Source organism: Mus musculus, chromosome 6 (genome assembly GCF_000001635.26).
Source record: "Mus musculus strain C57BL/6J chromosome 6, GRCm38.p6 C57BL/6J".
In the NCBI taxonomy this organism is placed as follows: domain Eukaryota; kingdom Metazoa; phylum Chordata; class Mammalia; order Rodentia; family Muridae; genus Mus; species Mus musculus.
The window spans coordinates 139,942,912-139,969,517 of NC_000072.6; the positions used below are offsets into that span (position 1 = coordinate 139,942,912).

At 41.0% G+C, this 26,606-nt stretch overlaps 1 protein-coding gene across 2 annotated transcripts in view; it reads left to right on the forward strand.

Moving 5' to 3' along the window:
* Positions 1-26,373, forward strand: part of Pik3c2g (phosphatidylinositol-4-phosphate 3-kinase catalytic subunit type 2 gamma) — a gene marked incomplete in the record, with an annotated part of 355,213 nt that extends 328,840 nt beyond the window's left edge. For both annotated transcript variants that reach the window (NM_207683.3, NM_011084.2), the window contains 2 exon segments: positions 14,795-14,920; positions 24,880-26,373. In NM_207683.3, the coding sequence (NP_997566.2) occupies positions 14,795-14,920; positions 24,880-25,032 (279 nt within the window).
* Between the last annotated feature and the right edge of the window lie 233 nt (positions 26,374-26,606).

Below are 26,606 nucleotides of genomic sequence, written 5' to 3' on the forward strand. Positions count from 1 at the left end.
CTCTAAGCCACCGTGTTGGTGCTGGGAATCAAAGCCAGGTCTTCTGGAACATTGGTTAGTGCTCTTAACCACTGAGCCATTCTCTACCCCTTAGCTGTATTCTTCTTCACATGTAAACACTATTTTGCCAACACTACTTTCTAAAAGAGTCTGTCTTTTAGCCTATATTTTTTAAGTTTTTAAAAATTATTTTAAATTATGTGGGGTGGGTGTGTGAGCATGTGTTTATACTCCCTTGCGCGCGCGCGCACACATACACACACATGTCCATGCACTTGAGTTCAGGTGCATGCAGGAGCCAAAAGAGGGAGTCAGATTTCTTGAAGCTAAAGTTATGGGCCTTTGTGAACCTCCTGACATGGATGCTGGGAACTGAAAAGAGTAATCTAGAAGATAAACAAGCACTTTTAATTGCTAAGCCATCTTTTCAGCACACAGACTTTCCCTATATTTCTAAGTGGTTTATCAAGAATCAAATAGCAGTAGCTGTGTGGGTTCCTTTCCGGGTCTTCTATTCTGTTTTCTACATGTTTGATATGGTTTGAGCAACTGTCACACTGTGTTTTCTTACCATGACTCTGGAGTAGATGGAGCTTGAGGTCAGCCATTGGGATACCTCCAGTATTGCTCTTTCTGCTAAGAGTTTTTGACAATCCTGCATCTTTGTACTTTCATATAAGTGTTATGACTTGGGGATAGATGAGATTTGCAGAATTTTGACAGGGATTCCACTGACTCTGTAGTACACTTGGTAGTACAGGTACTTCCCTAAGGTTGATCCAGTAGGCATGTGATTACAGGAAGGTTGTCTGACCATTTAGTCTTTCAATGACTTTCTGCCCAGGTTATGGACTTTCATCTTAGAAATCCTTAACATCCTCTGTGAAGTTTATGCCTATGTGCTGTATTTTTTTGTTGTTGTTACATTCTGTGGCTTAGAATAATTTTTCTTGACTTCCTTTGTAATGAGTTTCTGCTGTACAGAAAAACTACTAATTTTTTATGTGGATTTTCATATCCATGAACTTTGATGAATGTATTTATAGTCTTTAATGATGACCAATTATTTCTCAAAGAAATCAATCCTACACCTTCTATAAATTTACTAGCATCAATATTTTTAATATCAACAGCTTTAATTTCTGTTTTTGTTTTTTTTATTTTTGTTCCCAGGTGTTTATGTTCTGTCCATATGTTCTAAAATCCTTCTTTACGTTGCTTTTTCTAAATATATCTTGCCTCTTACAGATTTCAGGCAGGTAAGGCTATAGCCTCTGCCTTTAAATGTAATTTTTTTCCAATACTCAGGGCCTTGACTCTTAAAACTAATCGCCTAGTTTAATATTTCGTGACTTCAAAGACAAAACAAACTTCCCCCTAAATTTAAATCTCCATTTTTAATCTTTCTTTCCATTTACACTTTTCTGTCTGATGGATACTTATACTCCGATATCTTTCCATCTCAAAAAATCCAAATTGCTCCCCTGCTCTCCATGAAGACTGCTCCTAACTCTGGCGTTACTTACTACCAAATAATAGGTACCACTTTATTGAGTTCTGTGCCACCTTCACATAACCTCTAATTAAATTTTTATTATAATTTATTTTCTATATTTCAATTCAGTTTTAGCCTTCTATGGAATTATCATCAAACCCATTCAATTCCCTTTTATGTCTATTATTATCAAGATGCTATTCAATATTTTTTCTCATCTATGAATTATTTGATTGACTGTTAAAATATTCTTTGTTTCACTTTCTCAGACATGTCAACCTTTTGACACTGTCACATGACATTATAATCTAAATATTTCACATTCAAGAACTGCAGGATCAAGTTACAAAAAATATCACCAAAATTTTTCCTATAATGTTTTAGGTAATTTTATGATTTTGTGTTGGTTCACATACATAGCTTTCCTAGGGAACTGTAGGCCACAGGACACAAACTCTACATTCTAACCTAAGTAACAAAATCTAGAGAGAAGAAAGAATAGAAAAATGTTACAAGATTTCTACAGAAGTGAAGACTTCAAGACAAAAAGCTAGTTCCAACTTAAAATTCTTTAAAGTGTTCTCGAAGGCATTTTATTTATCACTATGTTTTGGGTTTCCAACCATGGATTTAATAATTAACTTTTGAGAGTGTTTGAAGACCATCCCCTTTTATCCAGCACTTAAAAACTCTTCACTACAAGTATTAAACATGTTGTGTGGGAACTCACGTAAACTCTAAGTTAAAACTTGAATCCAAGACTGACGAGTCCTCATGCTGACCTTCTGCCTCAGCTCCCTTCATCACACTTCCTCAGGCTCTTCAGGGCTGCAGTCTTCCTCAGACCTTCTGTGTGGTGCTCCCCTCAGGAGAGACTGTTCTTACCTAAGCAGTTGAAAGCACTGCTTCCTGTCTCTGTCCATCAGAATTCTGTCCACTTACAAACATCCCCATGCACCTAGAACCAAGCATCCCCTAGCAGGCAGCAAACTGGAATTCTGCAAATGAGCAGTCGGGGCCTCGATCCTCCTGATGCGTGATTGACGTGTAGGAGAATGGGATTTCCATTGGACTTCTAAAAGGATTCTCTTCTGCTCTCTGTGCCTGTGTTTACTTTGCCTGACTACAACAAAAAGCTTTGAACCAGTGCAATGTGCCAAGAAGTCTCAGACCTTCATAGATACACTTCACCTAAAGAAAGTCTTGTGCCTATAGACACAAAAATATAAGTTTAAATTCAGCAAGTTTAAATTTTTTGCCCAAGATCTCACAATTAAGGATGTAAATTTAAAGACTTAAAAACCCTGAGCTCTTGATATTTAATCTAGATTTTATGAGTAGTGCTTGCTCATCCTACTAATGCACATTTAGCTTGAAGTTTAACCAATAGAAGTTATCGGAATTAAGTGATACAGAGAAACTGTAAAACTGAAACAAAGCTCAAAAGTCTATGGGCGAAGTAAGAATCTACACAAAGGCATCTTTGAATTTCCAGGAAGACAAAAGAGAAATTTGAGTGAAACTGTATTTGAAAATATGATCGTGTCTCTGGCTCTTTTGCCTGCTCATGGGGCCCTTTTCCTCGTAAATGGATTGCCTTGTCCAGCCTTGATATGAAACTTTATGCCTAGTCTTGAATCTTGGTATGCTGTGTTGGGCTAAAATCACTGGCCTTCTATTTTCTGATAGGAAAAGAAGGAGTAGTAGATCTGGAAAAGAGGAGATATGGGGGCACTGAGACTGGCGTAAGGAGGCTGCAGTCCACATCTTGTATGAGAAAAAAATTAAAGAAAAAAATATATATATATAATCACACAAAATTTCCAAACTTTAGCAAAAAACATACAATCCTAAATTCAAAGACCTCAATGAGTAATCAAAAGGAAAAAGTCAAAGAGAATCATACTGCTAAATGCTGAAATCAACCATGGAGGGACTGGGGAAGCTTCCATAGCAAGAGAAAGGGGACACCCAGTGAAAGAGGACGTGATGTAGGATAAAGTCAGCTGGAAATCATGGAAGCGAGAGGGTATCACAGGAGCTTTCGAGTGTCCAAAGGGGATTCCTCAGTGTAGGCTTTTATGAGCAAAAGTAATGTCTTCAGAGACAGTGGAAAAACAAGCGTGAAGAAGAATGGGGGGGGGGGCAGGGCAAGCAGGCAAATTCTACAAACGAACTGAGCTTACATGTTTGTGTCTTCCATTCCAGGTCTTCTGAGTTGACAATTAGGGAAAGAGTTTGAAATGGTCTGTCTTTCCTAACACAGGGAGCTGGGCTGTAATTTTCCTTTAGCTGCAGCCCCAGGTATTGATGTGTTGATTTTCCTTGTCCTTCAGTTTAAAATTATTATAGTTCCTTTTCTGATTCCATCTTTGTGAATCGTTTGGATACATCCTATTTTGTTACCAACTATTTGGGAAATGGCCAGAAACCAGGCTGTCCTTAATCCATTGTGGTACTAAGACAACATAGAAATCAGAGGAAACTGAGGGAAATGGAGAGGCAAAGAAACTGGTTGGGAATCAAAAACCCAGCTCATGAAGAAGTCAAATTTGCTTGCAGAGATGGTGCTTGTTTCTAAGGACGTCATAAACTAGCGCTGTTATAAATAGCAAACTGGGGCCTGGGCCGTTGGGAGACTGTACTTAGCTTGTGCCAATGTTCAGCCTCATGCCACAGCACAACAAAAACCAAACAGTATCTGAACAAACAAACAAAAACAATACAGGGTGCTGTGTGCTTTTACAATCCCAGCACTCGGGAAGGAGAAATGAGGACATCAGAAGGTAGTTTGAGGACACGTTCCACATGATCTGAACCTCTTTAGATCGACTGAGCAATGTGTTAGTCTGAGAACATGATGCATCTGGGTAGATGCTCCAAGCGTGACAGAAAAGAATGTATTCTGCCCCTGCCTGGGAGGAGTTTGGCGAATGTCAGTAGGGTCATGCCGGTTAATTATTACATTTCTCAAGCCTTAGACAGTCTTGGTGATTCTGTGTATATTAGTTCTGTGAATTATTAAGACACGGGTGTTAGAACTTCCAAACATAATCACTAGCACATACAGAGCTTCATGAACAGTTAGATTATGTCCTCCATATTGTTCTCATTTATCAGTGCCCCTGATCATGCTCTGCTCTGTCATCCTTGGCCAGAGAGTGAGACAGATAACTCAGTTTGCTCCAGATAGATACTTTGTATCTTGTTTTGTTACATGGTGCTGTGGGCAGGATCTCACTGTAGCCTGGGCTAACAGTCATGTGGGTACACCTGGCCTGGGCCCCTGTGGAGGACAAAGGTTGGTGTTTGGTGTCCTTCTCCATTGCTCTCCACCTTTCCTGGAATAAAGTCTCACTGAACTTGGGGTTTACAACTTCAGCAAAACTGCCTGGCCAGTGAACCACTCTGATTCATTTGTCTCTACCCTCCCGAGTCCTGGGCTTGCACCTGTAAACCACCACACCCTGATTTTTATGTAGATGGTGAGGATGTGAACTCAGGCCCTCATGCTTGGGCTGTCAGCGCTGCCCACTGAGCAAGCTCCTCAGCACCCAGCCTATTGTCTTTAACTTTAGTAGATACAGTTTATGGTTTCACACCTCCTAACTCAGTGTTGCTTATCAGTTCCAATGGGTTTGTACCACGGTTGGGCTATTGACACAGGCACATTACATCCTGGCGTGTTTATTTGAATTATGAAAAGAAATAAACACATAGGACAGGATTTGTGAGCTTCTGAGGTTTACAGGCAGACAACTCTCCTGGACTCTTAAAGGATTCGTTTGCCCTTTACATCCAGTTTCTTCCTATACCAAGTGCAGAGCAGCACACATTTGATCTTCCAATTCTTTATTGATTTGAATAGCTTCTCAGGTTTACATCATATGCTCATATCTGGCTTTTACACTGTCCTTCAGACATAGCGGTAGGCAAGAGCCCAAAAATTTGGATTCACCCACAGTAGTTCAACCAATTAGAAACAAGAGTTTAATTAGCAGCTAACCCATAAACAGCTCATCAGCCTTTTCTCTTGAATAGATTCTAAACCGCAAATAAAGTTGAAAGCCGCGCTTCTCATGTTAATACCGAGGAGTAGTAAGACCTTGACAAATTTCACACAGTGCTTCAGTGACAGGAGTTGAGGACTCTGATTAGAACTCTGGGTTTTGCAGAAGCAATTGGATTTATATGTACTATGTCAAAAAGGGTGTTTCATCTACCAGAGCCCAACCTCTGTGAGCAGTTAAAGATGTTGGGTTATAGATAAAAATAGTTTTAAAATGCAGTTGTCCCCAGTGATTGGTTGCAGGAACCCCCCTGAAGATACTAGATCCCTTATATTAAGTGGTATAATTTTGCAGATAATCCACACAGGAATAGTATATACATCAATGATCTCTAGATTGCTTACAATGCCTACTATGGTATAAATATTATAGAAATAGCTGTTATGTTACATTATTTATGTAATATCATGAGTAAAAACATATATTTTAAACATGGACACAGTTTTAAAAATATCTGTGATCTGTAGTTGATTGTATCCAAACTGCAAGCACAGCACTCTCTTTCTCTTCTTCCCTCCCTCCCTTCCTCTCTTTCTCCCCCTCCCACCCTGAGGTGTGTGTGTGGGGGGGGGGGTGCATAAGCACTCATAAATGGACACACACAATTAGGAGCACAGCACAGCAACTACTGCTCTTGAAGACCAGGGTTTGTTTCCCAGAAGCCACATTGGATGGCTCACAGCTGCCTGGAACTCCAACTGCAGGGGTCCTCTGGGCCACCGCAGGCACATGTCCACATGCAGTAGCACACTTGGGCACAGGAACACGTGCACACACAGACATACCACACAGAGCAGAAACAACACACACACACAGACCAGACACAACACAAACACACACACACACACACACATACACAATTTTAAAATGGTAATAAATTAATACTTTTTTTAAAAAGATGTTGATGCCTTGACTCAGGTTTTTTGGTTTTTTTTTTTGGACCACTCAAATATTAAATACATGATAATTATATTTTTTTCAACTACTTTTAAAAATAAGTCTTGAAAATCATCTACCAGTCAGAGTCTGTGAAAGGTTTAAATTAGTGTGAAATGAAGCAAGAGACCATCCTGATTTAGGTCATGGAGTTCTGAATTCATTGCATTCCTATTGACCAACACATACAGGTTAGAAAAATGATTATAGTATTTAAGTTAAGAAGGAAAGAAAGAGGAGTTCCAGCCACCTCCACCTTACACCGCTGCTGTCATTGGTTTCGCTTCAGCCAGTCTGATGACTGACTTGGGCACACACATCACACGGGCCAGGCACACGGACAGCTGAGGAGATGATTTTATCGAAGGCTCTTGTTTCTGGCATCCATCTCAGACTTTGAAAATCCTATCGTATTTTAATTATGGTCAGTTGATTTTCACCGAAGCTTGTATTATCCAATAATTAGAGGCATTTAAGTTAAAAATGATGGAAAATTCTCATAAATTATTCATTGGAAAGATAGTAATGGATTAAACACAATTAAGCTTCGGATTAATATAAGGAAGGCTCCAAGGTGTCTGATAACTTTAAGCCATTTGCATCTTCATCAGTCTTCCCATTAAACTCCATCTAGAAGCACTCTGAATTATTTTATTTTCTTCACAAAGACTCATACAAGGCTATGGTTAGACATAGGTTCTATAGAAAAATCTCCAGCGAAGTAAGCAATACTAGCTTATGCATTATTTTAAGAAAATGGTCCAGGGCCAGAAGGATAGCTTAGTGAGTAAAGGCACTTGTTGCTAAGAGCACACACCAGAGTTTGATCCCTAGGACCCATGTGGGAGAAGGAGAAAACTGATTACTGCAGATTGTCCTCTGACTTCCACGTGTGTGCTATAACGTACAAGGTCACATACATACATATTACATACATGTGAAAAAATTAAAGTTAAGTGCTTCTCTAATGGTAAATATTATGAAGAGGCTGAGGAACTACTATTGCATACTCTGCAATGTCCAGTGTTATTATTTATTTTATAAACAACTTGAATGGCATAGACTTTCCCTTATTATTTTATCTTCCTTTTGCCAGAATGCCTTTCCATTCTCTCCCTTTTTATAAGTAAATTTTTCTAGACACTTTCACTTCCTGTCCTTAAGAACAGTGACACGAGAAGCCATTTGAAATGCTACATGCCATCCAGAGCAAGAAGTAACGGCAAAAAATTAGTGTATTCAATTATTCATGCAAGTAAAATGAGATCAGCTAGAAGTCAAGATCATGAACAAAGAGTTACAAAGTAACTCATTAAATTCAACCAGGCTACTCCGTCCTGTGTTTCATTCCTGAGTTAAGGAAGCAATCATCTCACTAGCAAATTCCAAGGACATCTGAAAAATCTTCATTCTATTCTATTAGACAAATGACACACTTAAAAATTATTTGGGAAGGGTATACAGGGATGTGCACATGTGAAGAGTAAACGGGGATGCACACATGAGTGTGATGGTGTGGAGGTCAGAGATCAACATTAAATGTTTCTCCTCCAAGCTTTGTTTTTGAAATAGTTTCTTATTGAACCTGAGCTCATCACCTAGCCACCCCAACAGCCAATCCCCACCATCTCCCAGGCTCCATCTCCTGGTGCTGAGAGCACAAGCAAGTGTCAGCATGCTCACCTTATTAGACAGGGTCTAGGCATTTAAACTCAGGTCCATATACTTGCCAATAGCAGTTTACCTAATCTTCCCAGCCTCCTAAGAGTAGTTTTTAAATGATTCATCAGCTGTCACTAAAATCCTTTCTGTGCCTACTTCTATTAAATTTGGGGAATATACAATATTTTTCAAGTATTATAGTGAAGCATTAGGTCTTTTATTATTATTTTTATTTAATTGCTATTATAAGGCAGAGACTCCTAAAGCCCAAACTAATCTCGATTTCAGCATTGCCCGTGCCTCTAACTCCCCGGTGCAGGAATTACAGGTATGTACCGCCACACCTGACTCAGAAGCCATGAGTTTAAAACTTTGAAGTTTTGTTAGCAAGACTTTGACAAACGAGCCACAGACATGTTTGAGACATTGATTTTATTTATGGAGAAGAGTTAGTTTTATTGTGAGTCCTGCCTCTGTCTTCAACTTAGGATCTTTATGAAACATCTGTGTATTTAAATGTAAGCATGACAATCAACAGCACAAGAATAGTGAGAGGAGCAAGCTTATTTCTTTCTGATTCATCCTTCCACACCACATTAAGAGAAACAAAATGGGAGGATTTGTAGAGTAAGAGGGTATGAGAAAGTCCCACAGCATACCGTTCACTCACAGTGAGCCATTTATATGACCGTGGCTTTGCCTCTAATGCTATGATAAACACCGTGGCCAAAATCAACTTGGAAGGAGGGAATTATCCCAGTTTGCAATTGATAGCCCATCTGGGAGGGAAGCAAGGGTTGCACAGCAAAAAACAGTCTCAGAAAAAAAGAGAGAGAAATTGTGAAAGAGAGAGAGAGAGAGAGAAAGAGAAAGGAAGGAAGGAAGGGAGGGAGGGAGGGAGGGAGGGAGGGAAAGAGGAAAGAAGAGAAGAGAAAAGAAAAGAGAAAGAGAGCACATGAAGAAATATGGCTTACTGACCCACTCTCCACAGTACACTCAGCTCGCTTTTTTATGTGGCCCAGGACCACCTGCCTAGGGTTAGTACTACTCACAGTGACCTGGGCCCACGCACATCCACCATTAATGGTGAGAATGTACCCACTTGTCTACAGGCTTGATGAGCAAACCAAACAAACTTCAATGGACACACCTCTAAAAAGACAATGGCTCTGGAGACCTTAGAGCAGGTTCTTAGGGAAGATCTGTGGAGGTGTTTGTAATGAGTCACTTTTTTAAGAAGGGGTTTGACTAAATTGTTGGCTTTGAAATCACTTGTAGCTTTGGTGTTCAGGTTTATAGGCCCAAAGCCATAAGCTATACTGTACAGCCTATGTGTGTATTAGGCTACGCCATCTATTTGTGTGCAAGTCCTCCCTGTGAAGAAGTTCACACTCTACTAGGAGCTCCCAACGGTGCATCTTTCGGGAGACCCATGGTTGTCTTTGATGCTACTGACTTCATGGCAATGTTAGATGGAATACTGGGGGTGGAGAAATATGGCTATTTAGAGATAAAGGTAAATAGAAGCCAAATTTTAAGTAAAAACTTCCAGCATTTCCTTTGAGAATGGAAGAATCTACTGATGAAGTTTGGTTAAGTGTACTGATTAGCTTTTCTACTGAGGTGATAAATGCTTGGCACAACAACTTGTATATGAAGGCTCAGGGTTGAATCGTAGTTCAGTTCATGGTCAGCTGGCTCCTCTGTGTCTGGGCTGTGAGGAGACAGAGCTTCCTGGTCAGGAAAGCACGGAGAATCAAAATTCATCATCAGAGGGAGAGAGAAAGATGCAACACTCACAGGCATACCCAGAAGTGATCCACTTCCTCCAGCTAGGTCCCAACCACAGAAGCTTCCAAAGTCGTACAATCAGCTGGTGACCAAGCCTTTCATGCCTGAGCCTTATGAGAGGACATGCTAGGATTTTGTGAATAGACAATAGAAAGAAGCACAAAGGAATAGAGAGCTGGGTAGAATGGGAGGGCCTTCCAGTGAAGAACTTCTGAGCACCCACCCCCAAGATGATGATATACATAGGGAAAGGTTTCTGTTGTTGTTGTTGTTTTTCATAATTTTATGATGGATTTCAAATGTAAGCTGAGAATACATAGAATCAGAGCTAGAATGAGCCACAAAACCTAAGTGGAGATGGCTTCACATTTACCTCCTGAGCACTTTCTAAAAATATCAGCCAAGATTCTAAAAGAAAGGAGTCAGGACACTTTATCTCAACACACTGTGGGTAAAGACAATCTCCCCATTGCTAGGGTGAAGGTCTGATCTTCTCCAGGTCTCTCTCAAGGAGTCTTAGTGAAGGTCAAAAGACAATCAGAGTAAAAAGAAAAAAAACAAAAACAAACAAAAAACCCTAAGTTGAAGAGTTAGGCCAGTAGAGGTTGTATAATGATATTTAAAGTCAAAATTAATCTGCATGAACATAAGGACAAAGAGCACATTGATAACTGCTTGATGGCAGGACAGCTGGTGGCACCTTAATAAATTATTCCAGATCCTGAAGGAAGAGGAGGTGACACCAGGACGAAGGGGAAGAGTTGATGTTGATAAGACAGCTACAGAGGAAGAAAAACTTCTCGACAAGACCCAAGCAATCAACGTCTGCACTTAAAGCCGGTACCAGCCAAGGGAAACCTACTGTTCACATTTACAACGCACTCCTGGCTCAAACTGGAGCCTGTGCTCTTGCAGCATTCTGAAAACTCACGGACAGTCAAGGACCTTCTCAAGGGCACTAACTCGGAAATAGAAACCCAAAGCTTGAGGGTGGCACTTAAAGGGAGAGGCTCCCGCACAAAACGCGTCTGCTGTTCTGTCACTTGAGTTTCTTCTTCAAGCAAAGAGGAGCCCAGACGTTTTGAGACGGGAGGGGCTGTAACCAGATCAGTTTGGGGGTGTTAAATATGCTGCTGATATACAAAATGACGGAAGGGAAGAAGTAAAAAATATTTAAAAGCCATTAAAAAGGCAGGGCAAACTGCTCAGCCAATGTAGTAGTTGCTTTACATGTAAGCTTGAGAAGCTATGTTTGATCTCTACTACCCAGGCATGGTGGCACACGCCTGGGTCCCCAGCTTGCTGGCCAGCTGGCCTAACCGAGATGATGAATTACAGGATCATTTCAGATTCAGTCTCAAAAAGTACAGTGGAAAACAACAAAGAAAGACATCCAATGTCCTCCCCTGGCCTCTTCCACCTGATCACCTGATTGCACCACTCACCCCCTCTCCAACACACACACATACTCATGCTCAAGTGTGTATGCAAGTGTGTGTGTGTGCATGCATCAAAAAAGAAAAATATTTCAATGATGTATAATCTCTTTGATATATTGGAACTTAAATACTTAAAATTAATAGCATGATCCAGGGCAGTTTTAACTTCCAGCCCAGTGGAGTAATAACTATGTCTTATAGTGGAAGCATTTCTTCCCTGGAAAAAGATCCTTAGTCCAACAGAACATAAGGTCTGGGGACAAGAAATAAAAATATTTTAAAGCTACTGGTATCATGGTGAGTGGTCCCACTCCTTTTTCCCCCTTAATCTTGGGAACCATGAACATGGTGGGGGAGACACACAGTTCTATATATTTATGGGATGCTACATAGTAGGTATATAGCCTGCTGGACATACTTACCCAACTCTACAAGACATTTTTACTGAGCTGAAGCCGTAACTGAGTCTTCAGAAGGCCATCCAACAGTTCTATGAATAATACACATCTACAGCTGCTCAGGAGCAGGATACAAAGAAGGGGATTCTATTGTTGCACTTCTATTGGAGGGAGTCCCTTAATCAGGAGCACTGTTGCATAAGAACGATGGTACTGAACACAAATCCCTATCAGCCTATCATCATCCCATTATGAAGAGAACATTGCCCCTCCATAATGGAGAAGGGCCAAGGCAAACAACCTGCTATCAGTTTGGTGCCATCTTTAGGATTCAATAGCCTACTTTCTTCTGGGCAGATTGCTCACACCCCTTGGGCATAGCCTGGTATTGTGTGAGGCTTTTCCTAGGCAGACACAACATACAAGTCTACTCATCCCAGACTTAGAACCCAGACATTCCAAAGTAACGATTGCACAAACATCCAATTTGGTGAACTGGTGAGTTTGTACTGGGGTTCCTTGCAAGAGTAGGATGGCTCAAATGCAGCTGTATACCTGAAAATCTCCACCACGTGGGTAAAGACCCATGCTAGAGCTCTCTGTGTCACCTGCAGGTGGCTGGCTCTACAGGTCCCGGACTCTTGTCCAGTAAGCTGATTGGAGTCCCCTTCCCCAGTTGTTTACTGCATTTACAATTCTGGGAAGGGACCCTCGAAATCTTGTGTGTTCCAGCTTTCCCACACATGTGAGGTTTATATCTGGGGTCTTAGGAGCCTGGCTGCCTCCTTCCTTGACAGCATGTGGTTGTTGTGAGGAAGCTGCTAAACAACACTCAGTCTGTTTAGTGATTGGAATCTGTGTTGCTGAGCTCTTAAAACTGCTCACCTCATGTACAGCCAGGTGAGGTGGTACACGCCTTTGATCCCAGCACTTGGGAGTCAGAGGTAGGTAAATCAATGTGCGTTCAAGGCCAGCCTATTCTACAAAGCAAATCCCAAGACAGACTGGGCTACACAGATAAACCCTGTCTCAAATAAATAAATAAATAAATAAATAAATAGATAGATAGATAGATAAATAAATAAATCCAAGCCAAAAAAAAAGAAAGAAAGAAAGAAAGAAAGAAAGAAAGAAAGAAAGAAAGAAAAAGAAAAAACTTTTCACCACAACCACCACGTTTGGTTTCTTCACTGGTCCATGGGGAATAGCAAGGTTAATCTGTATAAATGGATTGGGCCATTCCTATGTATTTTGGTTAATTATATCCTACTCTGGTGATGACTCATTCTGTGATGAGAATTTGCACAGACCACAGATACATTCGTGGCGTTCCCCCCTCCCCCCTTGAAGAATCCTTTCCACATACTTTTTTCCCAGATTTCCCTATCACCAATTTTGCAATCATGTTCTTTCCACGTCCCTGACTATGCATCCAAGCCATTGGCTTCAACTCACGAGCTGGTGCATAGACACATCTGGCCATTTCTTCTTCCAAGCCAAATAAGCATGCAGGTGCTCCTGCTTGAAGTTCTGCCCACTGGGAGATGCTCCCTTCAGCACCGGTCTTCAGAGCCATCCCAGAGCCAGCCTACAAGGCTGGAATTGTAAACATCCAGATGGTGCCCACCTGTTGAGGGCAGCTTTATCTGTAGACCAGGACTTCTTCTTCACCTCCTTTGCTAAACAGTTATATGAAATTTGGGGGTAGAGATGAGACTCGGTGGCTGAGCACATATTGTGCATACAGGCCTTAGGGGCAATCCACAACACCAATAAAAATTCATCAGGAACTTTCTAGCTGCAGAAGGTGAGGTCTGGATGGGCACAAAAGCCAGGGTAGCAGGAGTTGAGGACTTTGAACATTTGGGCCAATTTATATAACTTCCCAGGCCACCAAGAATGTGTAAACAGCTTTGTATTTTAGAGCATTAAATGGTATTTAATGAAATGTTTAATGCATTGCAGTAAATAATAATAAGCCCACAATTCCTCATATTTGGTTTTTAAGCCATCATCTTTCAAGTTAAATCACAGTAATATTTCTCATGTGTTCTTTAATAAAGGTCCGTTCCACCAAAAATCACAGTGATAGCATCTATTTACTTCCAATCACTTTGATTTTGGAAATGGTGGGCTGACTATCCAAATGGTAATTAATAAATAAAAATACCCACAATAGACTTGAAGGAAAGGCAGAAGGAAAGGGAGGCTTTCCCAAAGAGTCTGCAGCTGCTGGCCACACCATTCCAAAAAGGATCGATAGACTTAAAAATAGTCTCAGTGCACTCATTGCCATCCGAGGTGTTAAAGGCTGGGAACTGGAGATGGAGGTGGGTGGGGCAGAAAAGCTCCCTTCAGCATTGCTGTCCAGGTAGCCCCTTCAGCAGATGCCCACTCCATCGAAGACAGTGTCTAAAAGTGCGTCTAATGGATTTGATGGTAGCTCACATCCTACATCTATTGAAGCCATTTAAACTGTATGTCAGTTATAATAAGTCTGACTGTGATGTCATCACAGAAGCATTCAGACCATTAAAGGCTCCAACTCACTGTATATATTAATATGTTAAATTTGATGTTTCAAAGATTCTTAAGTACTGTGCTTTCTCCCAATATACTTAATTCCTGTCCTTATTTGTGACTAACATTCATCTCTTGATGGTATCTGTCAAAAATGCAAATTAAGGTTTCACTCTAAAACATAAAACTGTAATTGATGGACTTTTGAACTCTGTTCTCTCACATAACAATTTCAGATGGAATATCTCTTTGACACTGGGGTTGGAATTATTTTTGAGCAGTCAAGTATTTCTTCTAGTTCTTCTTTTTTTCTTTTCCTTTTCTTTCCTTTTCTTTTTTTTTTTTTCTTCTTTTTATTTTTCTGATGAACTACAGACGCTTTCATAACTCCAGATCCTGCCTCTGGTCTGGCCACTTTGTATCTAGATATTTGTTTTCTTTGATAGTGACACCATTAATATGTATAACCACTTTCCGTTGCAGCATCTCCCAGATGGCTCTGTGCCCAGTGCACATGTTGAAATTTATCTTCTACCACATCCCAGTGAAGTTCGGAGAAAGAAAACAAAGTGTGTTCCAAAATGCACTGACCCAACTTACAATGAAATTGTAAGTATACGTTATCGCCTGTCCAGGTAGTTTGTATTTTTCTTACCAGTTTTTTTTTTCTATTCTTTTTTTTTTCCTTCCTTTTTTCAGCTTCACAACCAAATATGGAGAATTTTCAGTAATTGGAAGCATTGTTCCATAAAGGCATGATGTTGCCCAAAATAGTACCAGCATGCTGAACACTGTTCTAGATGCTATGGGAACTGGAAAATACAGACTATCAAAGCTCTGACAGGCCAACCTCCAGCAGGCATGGGAGGGTTGCTTTGCATACTAACAATTTCCCTGACTCTATTGTATTCTCTACCGTGTTCACCTTATTTTCTTTAACCTTGTTCTAGCACATGCGAGTTTTTCTCACCTAACCATTTTATCACAAGCCTAAAAGCTATTAAAAAAAAAAAAACCCACTAATCAGAGCTACAGCATTCTGCAAATAGCTCTCCTACAAGGTTTCAAGATCCAATCTTTCCAGTCTTCTGGTTTCTCTCTAAAGCAACCTGCCTTTGTTGTTTCTTACCTCTTTCACCTCCTGACTCAAGTTTTTCACCTGTTTATTCTTGCTGTGTCATCTAGAAGAGGCCAACAAGAAACAAAGGCATCATCCCATGTTATTTCAGCTGTGTGTTTGTTAGGACAGGGTCTTCCTGGGCATCCCAGGGTTCACACAAGCAGGATCCTCCTGGCTCAGCCTCCCCCTGGTGTGGTGCAGAGCAAAGCCTGTTGACTCCTATCTCAGCTTTTCTGAGCAAGCTTTCTTCCCCACACCACCAGCCCCAGCTCATTAATCAAATCACACAAGCTGCTCTCACTTCTGCTTCCCTTCACCCTTGGATGCTGTGCAGTGTAGATTCTCACCTTTCCTGGTAGGGCTTCACTCAAGTGGTATCAGCAGGCTCCTAATTGCTAAATGCAATGAGCCCTCAGGCTCTCTCCCTGCTGCAGGTGCAAACTGACAACCAGACACCCTGATCCTTTGAAACCTCTGTGTGCCTAAATTTCACCTTTTCTTAATTTGTTCCCTTCTCCTATAACCTCCATTTTGTTTTAATGCATTGCTATCCTTCCTCTTAAAATGCTATTTGCTGAAGCTCTATGGTCCACCCTGGCCTGCTTCCCCTTCAAAAAGCATCCCTCCCTAGGCAAAGGGTCTGCACGCAGAAATTCAAACAACCTCTGATTTAGAAAAAAACAAAAACAAAACAAAAAAGCCAACATCAAAACAAACAAACAAAAAATGCAAATGCCTTAAAACTATCTGAGTAGTGACTCTGAGTTCCTCCTTTTGTCTGCACTCCCCTAAGAATCCCTGAGAACCCCTGCGTTTCTTGAGGAATCAGGAATAAGCTGCAGAGGAGAACGCCCAAGGTGAAGCTCTCAGTCTATACGTAAACCCTGAATGTTTTATTTCCTTGACATCTTTGGACTTGGATGTCAGGAGCTCTGCTTCACTCTGCTGGACAATGAAGTATGATGACAGAGACTGGATACATTCGCACGTTTTCTGTCCCATCTCAGTGTAAGCTTACATTCCCCTAAGGTCCAGCTAGTCATATAACCCAAGCTGATCTGGAACTCGTGTTTGTAGCCAAGGATGACTTTGTGCCTCTGCTCCTCCTGCCTCTTCTTCAAGTGTCGGGATTATAGGTGTGCACACCACACCTGGTTAACTCAAGGTTTTGACCTTTGACCCCTCTTCCTCATTGCTACAGCATGCCATTTAAACTTCTCCCAGCCACTTGGAAGGTAGGCTTGCTTCTTTGCCATCTCAAAAGAGACCTTCTCTTTTGAGGGGGATGGAGGATTAGTTTGTATGCATTGGCAGCATCACACGCATACATTTTATAGCTCAGTTTTCCAGTTACTGTGGTTTGCATGTTCCAGGTGTATGTCTATCCACTACAGTGATTACAACCCCAAAGGGAAATGACTCCCCTTCTGTGTGAATATCCTCTCAGCTAGGGGTGAAGCCACCTGAAGCCCTTCCTCATCCCTGCTAGAATGTTGGCTGGCTTAATTTTGTGCAAATTCAAAATAACACCTTTAATGACACAGTCTTTCTCTGTCACATGTCCAACAACCAAGCTCTACCGTTTCTACTAGAACACCATCAGACTCCTAAATCCAGTCTTCCTTCTCCTGGTCTAATTCTGTCTGAGGTCCCTGTCTCTTAAGCCATTACACAGCTGTTATCCAACTCATGTGGACTATTTTTTGTTTGTTTGTTTTGAGATGGGATTTCTTTATGTAACCTCAACTGACCTAGGATTGACTATGTAGATCAGGCTAGATTTGAACTCACAGAGATCTATCTGCCTCTGCCTCCCAAGTGCTGAGGTTATATATCTATACATACATATACATATACCATCAGGACCATCTCTGTGAAATCGTTTTATTAAATCTTTTATATTTTTATCCAGAGTGTCACTCAGACATATTGATTATTATTCCATTTACATTGTTTGAAGGGTCCTCATTGCCAAGTGTCAACCTACAATTTTAAATGTGGCATTAATATCCCTTAAGTTTTAACTCAGTAACTTTCCTTGGTTCCCTCTTGGATGAATAACATTGAGTATTTTCTTTTCTTAGATTCATGTGCAGTTAGAAAAAATAACATAGATTCCAATGGCTCTCAAGCTCTTTCCCCCAGTGTAATAGCTGATGTAGCTTTAGTTACCTAGCTACTTTAGTACCAACACTAGGAAGCTGACATGGGTCTGATCCAAATAGCTCATTCTGATTTTAGAAGTCCTGAGAACCCCCTTGTGTAGATGTGTAGCTCTGAACATTGGTGTTACCTACTTGATACCCAGTCAATGTACAGAACAAAACCATCTCATGGTTTACAAGGATAACCCAACTGTAGCCAAAACTTTCTGCTTTTGGATGGTATTAGATCTCTATCCCTACAAATTTATCATTTTTAATGTTACACAGCTGGAATTGCATACTTTATGATAATTGAAATTGCCTTTTGTCTCAGTTACTTTTTCTCATGGCTGTAACAAAATATCTAGAAAGAGCAACTGAAGACAGAATTTGTTTTGGCTCACAGTTTGAGGGTGCCAGTCTATCATGGTGGGGCAGGTGTGGGAGCAGAAACTCCAGACAGATGCCCATGGCGTTGTTCACATTAGGGGCATCTTCTTACCTCGAGAAACCTAAACTCCTTCACAAGCATGTTAGATGTTTGTTTCATGGTGATTCTGAATCCCATCAAGTTAGAGACCAAGATTCACCATCAATCCTTTTTAGGAACTGCAGTGTCTTATTTATTCCCCTAAAGTGCTGCATATGGTCCTGATGACTCTTCAGACCCACAGTCCCACTCTGCCTTCTCTGCTGCTGTGACCTAGGAGTCCTGGTACCTCCTGCTTCACGCATCTTTGTAACCTTTAGACCTAGAGTAAATTTTCTGACAATAAAGGGAATGTCTCCTCTCCCCAGATATCTTTAACACTTAGTGTTAGTAATATTTAAAACTGTCTTTAAATGTTTCAGGAAGTTTTATAAATGATACATGCATGCCTATAAAGGATTATCTAAACTGGTAGAGGTATTTTAATGTCTTATTACTCATTAAAATGCCCATTCATAGCTAGAGATACACAGCCAATAATATGAAACCTGCTCTCTTTCCTTGCATACAAGCCATTCAACCTCACTATCAAGAAACTTTGTAGAGATTCTGTATCAAAAGAGAAGAGACAGGCTGCTGAGATGGCTCAGGAGTCAGGAGCACTGCCTGCTCTTGCAGAGGGTCCAGATTTGTGTCCTTGCACCCACATGGTAGCTCGCAATGGTCTGAAACTCCAGCCACAAGGGATATGACACCCTCTTTTGTCCTCCTTAAGCAATACACACATGTGATGCATACACATACACTCAGACACACATACACATAAAATAAGTTTCTTTAAATAAATGGATTAGGTAGATGGTGCCTAAAAAACATTATTTGAGTTGGCCACATAAGTAACAGAGAGAGAGAGAGAGAGAGAGAGAGAGAGAGAGAGAGAGAGAGAGAGAGAGGGAGAGAGAGAGAATCTATAGCTGTTGCAATAGAAAGGAAGAAAGAAAGATAGGAAGAAAAGAAGGAAGGAAGAAAGGGAGGGAGGGAGGGAGGGAGGGAGGGAGGGAGGGAGGGAGGTTTCAGTCCCTATAAGGAAATTAAGTGTTGATAATATAAGGAAACAATGAATGTCACCAGCAGTCAGTATTATTTTAATAAGTTGAAAGTTAAATCATCAAAAGCTTAATGGATTATGAAATCAGCGGTAAGTATGCATGCATGAAGCTTATTTTACAATTCTTGGTATGGACATAAATTTTCTGACGGCTTTAGAAATCCCAAGTCTTCCTAAATCCACGACCTAGTAATCCAGATTCCTACAATTCCTTCTCGGCCGAAGCCTTCTTGAGGAACAGACACACACTGTTCATATTTTATACACATTTCAAAAGGCCAACAAATAATGAAGTCCATACTTATACAATCCCAGTCTGCATGGAGTCCAAAGCAGGACTGTGGGTATCAGAGAGGAGATTGAGACTGACTGGAGATGCGGGGAGGGGCGGGGGCTGGGGTGGGACAGGGAGGCCAGTTGAAATCAGAGGACCATGAGACGAAAATCCAGCACAAAATTCTGAGTCTATATCAATGCAGCAATGCTTATAAAAGATTGTAGAGAGATCATCCTGTGTATTATGTGGATGCCTCACCTGTCAATTAAAAAGCCTATGGCCTATGGCTTATGCGGGAAATAGAGGTGGGACATCGGGAGGAGAAAGAATTCTGGGAGTCAAGGAGGCAGGAAGAAGAGCCCAAAAAGAGGTGAGGAGACTGATACATGGTAACCAGCCACACGGCAAAATGTAGGTCAAAATAAATGGGTTATCTTTAGTTATAATCTAGTCAAGGTAGAGCCCAGCTATGTGGCTAAGGTATTTGAGTCTGAGTCTTATTTCTGGGAGCACAAAGCTGGGAGGCAGAACCAGGCCTAACTTCAAGAAAACCATGTCCCACGGTAGGCACCATTTTGTTGTTGGAAAATTTAATCCCAACCCAGTGTTTCTATCCCACCTTTAACCATTTAGTTCCTGGATAAAACACACATACAATCTTTATACTTATAATAACCCTTAATCAGCACACAAGCTGGGCAGAGATCTATCTATCCTCTATTCTTTTATGTCTATTTCCCAGCCAATAATTCCATTATATGAGTTCCTGTGTTTTGTCTGGGCTGCTCTTAACTCCAGTTGGCCAGCCCACCTGGGCATTATTTTACGACTCACCTAACCCATGGCGGCTTCCTTCTCCCTCTACCTTCTTTCCCTCTCGTGGTTATTCCCTGATGCCAGGGAAGTCTTGGAGTTCTAAACCCTGCCTATGTCTTTTCTGCCAAGGTATTGGCTGTCAGCATCTTTATTCACCAATCAAAAATCACTTGGGGTCAAGATCACATAGTGTCATTTGAGACTACATGCAGACTCTCTCGTCTGTGGGGCGACCAGGTCTTGGCGGTCTGCACTTAGCATTACGATCAAAGCAACAGACCAAACCTCAACAAAAGATGCACAAAATGTACACTTGACTTTGTATCTGACTTATTTTCTCTTGTCTTCAACACTGATATGGGGGATTGCATTTCTACAATAACCCTCTGCTTTATTTCTGTGAGACTTTAAGGGCTCCCTAATAGGGGACCCGTTGCTTATTAAAGAGCTCAGAGCCTTATCACATGGCATCCCTGGGTATTAAACAGCTCTGTTTTTCCACCTCTGACGCATGCTCACTATGAACATTCCTCACTATGGTGGGATTCCTCGAACTGCCAAGGCCTTGCAGCATACTGTGAGGTGAGAGAGAAAGACCTGGTTCCTATCTATGAGTAAAGCTCTGAGACATACAAAGGGATAAGATGTTGCATATCAATGTCTTACCAAATTTTTCACTAAAACAATTCTCCCCGTTTTTATTCACAGGTCCCTCTGAGGGAGGGGTAGTTCCAGGACTCTGTCCAGTGGCAGAGACTCCACCCTTCAATTGCCAAAGCTTTGGTACAGGGCCCAGCTTGTCTATTTGACTCTTCCCAGTGTGCATCTCGGTGGGGTTTCCCAGCTGTCTCTCAGAATTCTGCTGGCATACAGAAATCCCATGGTGCACCTGGGTCAGGAACAGAATGTTCAGGGCATCATCTTTCAGCTTTGAGAAACAGCTGTGATTTCAGCCCTCACACCACTGTTCTTTGTGCTCGGCTACCTCTAACATCTGGTTGAAAACATGGTTAAAGGATTCATAATGAAGGAAGAATTTCTCCCTTGTAACAGGATTACATTGTTATTGCATTGTTCCTTCACTGTCCTTTGCTTGGGTTATTATCCAGGAAAATTCTAAAGAAAACACCAGAGCGAAAGGACACACACATGGTGCATGCTTTACCTGCCTAAAGCTCCCTTGCAAAGTTCTTCATGGGCAATGAGGATGCAAGGACTGTGCTCTAGGTCTAGCCAGCAAGCTGGAGACACCTGACACTTGCTCTTCTCTCTCTCTCTCTCTCTCTCTCTCTCTCTCTCTCTCTCTCTCTCTCTCTGTCTCTGTGTGTGTGTGTGTGTGTGTGTGTGTGTATGTACTTGTGTGCTTTGTGTATGCAGATCTGAATGTGTGTATATGGAAAGCAAAGGTCATCATTAGGTGTGTTGTTTCTCAGATTTTGTATCTTCACTAGATATTTTGTTTTGTTTTGCTTTGCTTTGTTTGAGACAGGGTCTCACACTATGTAGTATAGGCTAGCCTTGGATTCACAGAGGTCCTACAGCCTCCTGCCTCTGCCTCCTGCCTTCTGCTTCCAAGTCTTGGCATTAAAGATATGCACCACTACTCCTAGCTTTTTTTCACATGGTATCAAACTCAGGGCCTTGTCCTTTACTGCTGTCTCCCAAGCCTGAACTCTTCTGGTGTTCACAAGATGAGAAAGCTTACTCGGTCGGCCATGCACTACAAGTTGCAGAGGCCTGGTCCAGTGCAAGACAGTGTTGCCCTAACACTCGGTCACCTGCAACATTGCAGCCATCTTCACAAGAGGACAGAGGGCACCAAATATCGATGTGTCAGGACACATCTTCTCATTAAATAACAGATGCCTATATATGTACATGATATCCAGGCCCAGAGGGTGCACAAGGTATTCAAGCTCAGAACTAACCCATCCCAAAGCCCAAGTCCCCCAGGACACTCTTCTCCTTCCAATTCTCTGTGCTTGTGTGTGCTGAGCCTGCCCTCACCCCGCCCTTAATATGCTTCCCACCACCACAGACTCGCTGATCTCCTGCTTATTACTCTCCCACTGCAATCATGAAAATGTACTTTAGCCTTATTTATTAGCCCCTTGTGTCAAATAATGTCCAGTGAATGCCTATGTGTGAGTTAATAGATAGTCATTACACTCAAGTCTTTCTATTTGAGGTGCCAATTCCAAGCCCACAAATTCTGCATGTGTCAGGCTGACTGAAGATTTGCCTCACGCTTATCGGTAAAAATGGATGAATACACTATAAACTTAATTAAGAGAAATATTCCTTATTCTACTTATATAAAGACATATTATGTCATTTGATGAAAACACCACAAAGAATACATCTACCTATCTTCTTCTCCAGCATGACCCAACAACTACTTGTTGCATGGTAAAGGAGTTTTTTTGGTTTTTTTTGGTTTTTGTTTTTTTGGTTTTTTTTGTTTTTAATCACTATAGGTGCACAGAACAATTAAGAGCTATATAACACCAATATTTTAGCTTTGGTCACTTTAAGAAAATCATTTGCATTATTCAAGAACAGGTTAAAAATCTACCAAGGAACACAGGTTTAGAAATCCTAATGTTTACATTTGCCACAGGAAAATAATAATAAATTTCAAAGTGACTTCCTGAGACTTCCTACTTTCTGGGTGCTTGAGGAAATCGCTTTTGTCAGGAAGCGTATTCCTCAGCCAAGTGCAAAAAACATCCCCTATTTGTGTATTTGATGAATATTTAAAGTTGATTTATGAGTGTTGAATATTCGGCATAAAGCTTGAATTAGTCTCTCACTAATTCCTTTTCACGATGCTATAGGTTAGCATTCTTATTCCCAACATGCAAAGGCTCACAGGCGAAGACAGATCCGCGTGAATGTGAATATAAGTTATTGATGTGTTTTGTTGAAAATCTTCCTTTTGGAATTGATTGGTGCAATTCACAGAGTTCCTGAGCCAGACCTTTCCAGGACCCACATCTTGAAAGTGTGCCACTCTCCTCCTCCTGGGTATCATTTTGAAAGCTCTGTCGTCTGTCTTCTCTGTGGGACAGGGGAGGAATTCACTGTGGACAATGTTATCGGCAGGAAAGGGGAGGAGAAGGCAGGAGGTTGAAGGTGGCCACTGTGGAGGAAATAACAGGGAGATCACCCTGAGGTTCTAGATGGCTTTCTGGGCAGCACCAGGCATCCAGCAACCGTGAGATAACATGAGTTACAGGGACTGAATTTGGGGCTGTTTGATGCATTCTCTAAAGCCCTTTATTATCCCCTGAACCCCACACCTGACTTGGGATACTTTAAAAAGGCAATCCTAGAAAATCAACGGTAATTTTCTTTGTGGTGCTGAAGCAAGAGTAGCTGGATAGAGTAGACTAGATAGCATTGCAGATCATGCACCTTGATTGAGTTAGCTTTTTAACTTGCTAATTAATTTTTGCCTATGGCAGAGAACCAAATGTCATTGATCAGCTTGCATTTCTTCGGTGCTGGGGGAGTACTCATGGGCACACATGCTCGGCAAAGAGTTAACTTCAGGGGCTTCAACTCCAGTCCTCACCGATGGAAGGCGTCAGAGGGAGATAAATAGATGCAGACAATGTGAACTGCTCAGATACCCCATCCTTACTCACAGAGGCGGCCACCCAGCTGTCTGGGGTCTTTCCTTTCAAGCTGCCTCCTATTTTGCATATACTGAGAGCCCTCCATTCTCCCTTGTAATGTGGCTGTAAATAGCAAATATGTATCACTGTGTGAAATTCCGGCTTCTAAATGTGTTCTAACACGTTTCCCTGGCAACCATGTCAACTTTCCATGCATGCCTCTCTTTCTTTCACATCTCATAACTAACATCTTCACCCATCCCCCACTGCCAATCTCTCTCACCCTCAACAGGCCTATCATTGTCATGACCGTAATGCCCAGAATATTAGAAGCCAAAGTGGAACAAGATCCACTGGGGAAAAAAAAATAAATCACACGAACAACCCATACATATATATGCATATGCATATATGCATATGTATACACACACACACACAAGTCAGATCTTTGAGAAGAAAAAGCAAACATTGCATATATAAGACCAAAGAACGTCAATATTTTAGCTGTGAGTGGAAAGGCAGATTTCTTTCCCGTTTTTGATTTGTTTGTATTATATGTTTAATTGGCTAGACATATTTTCATGATTAAAAGTCATGCAGTTTTAAGTAAAAGAAGTGATCACAAACTGATTCCATTGACTGTGCAAGGACATATTACCTTCCCCATTTAAGCAGCACTGGCCTGTCATTCTTCATGGACCTGCAACACAAGGATGTGGTACCCAAGCTCCTGTGACAGGTTCAAGGATGGTTAGAGGCAGACGATTGGATTCTATTCCTAGTGGATATCTGATTGAATCACTGAATTTGAAGTGGGAAATTTTAATGAAACCAGTAACACTAAGATTCTTGAAGAAATAGTCACTGAATTCTGTTATATCAGTAGAGCCTTGACTCTTCAGGGTTAACACTGGAAATAAAATATTTTGACATGAGCCTCTCCCCTCCAAGGTATAAGTTGTTAGCATCATTTTAAAATTTTAAATCCGTATTAAAAAGAAAGATGCATTCAAGCATATCTGATTCACACGTTCCTTCTCTCTCCATTTTCAGGTGGTATATGATGAAGTCTTGGGGCTCCAGGGCCATGTTTTAATGCTTATCGTGAAGAGCAAAACTGTATTTGTGGGAGCAGTTAACATCCAGCTCTGCAGTGTACCCCTCAATGAAGAAAAGTGGTACCCACTAGGAAACAGTATCATCTGACTAACGCCACGAGCGTATGCATTACTGCTTAAGTACTTGTATGTTTTCAGCTTCTACTTGCCTCTGTCACATATGCAAGGCATCTTTCTCCTGGGAGATAGCTTCGAGCAGTGGCTCTCAGCCTTCCTAAAGCTGTGGCCCTTTAATATAGCTCCTGGTGGTTGTAGTGACCCAAACCATAAAATTACTTTAGTTGCTACTTCATAATTGTAATTTTGATACTGTTGTGAATTGCAATGTAATTATCTGATATACAGGATCTCTACTATGTGACCCATGTGATAAAAGGGACATTTGACTCCCCCAAAGGGCCGTGGCCTATGGGTTGAGAACCATAGAATGTGAAGGTTACAAAAGAACCAGATCAAAATCTGCCTTTTGTAGCTATTTCTTCCCTATCTTGTCCTTATTTTCTTATCATATTTTCTCCTTGGAATATCCATCATGTAAAATTCCATATGCAAAGTAATCAAAGAGTGATTATTTTCAATATGCATTTTGAAAGCAACGTAAGTTCACATTTTGTCTTAATTGCTTGTTGAGGTCAAAAATTATATTTTCAAGGTGTTTCTCTAAAGCTGGGAGAAGTTCATGAATGAATCTAAAGGCTAAGAATACCTGCAATATATTCCAAGCTTAAATATGTGTACAAACCACATGTCTAGTCATGAGTGGATTTACTGAGAGAACTGGTGATCTCCCACCATATGCTATAATTTTTCTATCAAGAAAAGGCCTAAGATTTTCTATTACATAGATTTTTTTCTTTAAGAATTTCATGCCTATATATAATGCCTTTCATTACTCTAGTTTCTCTCTGTTTTTGTTGCTCCCACACCCATCAACAACTGTTCTTCTCAAAAAAATCCTGTATTCCTATAGGAAATTTTGTTTTTAAGATGGGAATCTTGCTATATATCCTAGCTGACCTAGAACTTACTATGTAGACCAAGCTGGGCCCAAAATCACAGTGGTCCTCCTGCCTCTGTTTCCCTATGGCTGGGACTCCAAATCATTGGTCCTGATCTGTAATCTTTAAATTCAGTTCTTAGAATTTGATGTTGACTAATCCATTGTCATTGTGTCTCCCAGCCTCCAATGTGCTCACACCTTAAGTCTTACTAATCCCAAACTCAGAATGTCAGACTTTCAAGTTCACTGTTTATAACTCTTTTTCACTTGTTAAATGCTATCATTGCACTCGAACCTACCCCCTGTTCTCACCATGAACAGAGTAGATGATCTTACAGAGTGTTACCAGCATAGTAGACAAACCCAGAGTAGTGCGCCTTCAAGATAATCAAACTGGAGGTTCTAAAAATAAAACATCTACCATGTAAATTGTTGTTGGTTTTGTTTCTCTAATCTTGATTTGCTTCATTTTTAAAGAGGAATTCATATTGCTTTGTTTGGCCGGTTATATAATCATATAAACACATGAAAGCCTGTGTATTTAATCGCTGACTCCATCCAAGAAAACCATCAACATTGTGAGCTTTTCTGTCCTGTTCATTCTTACAGTTCCTTGTCTTGTCTTATAGACAATGCTGACATAACATCTCCTTACAGTGTCC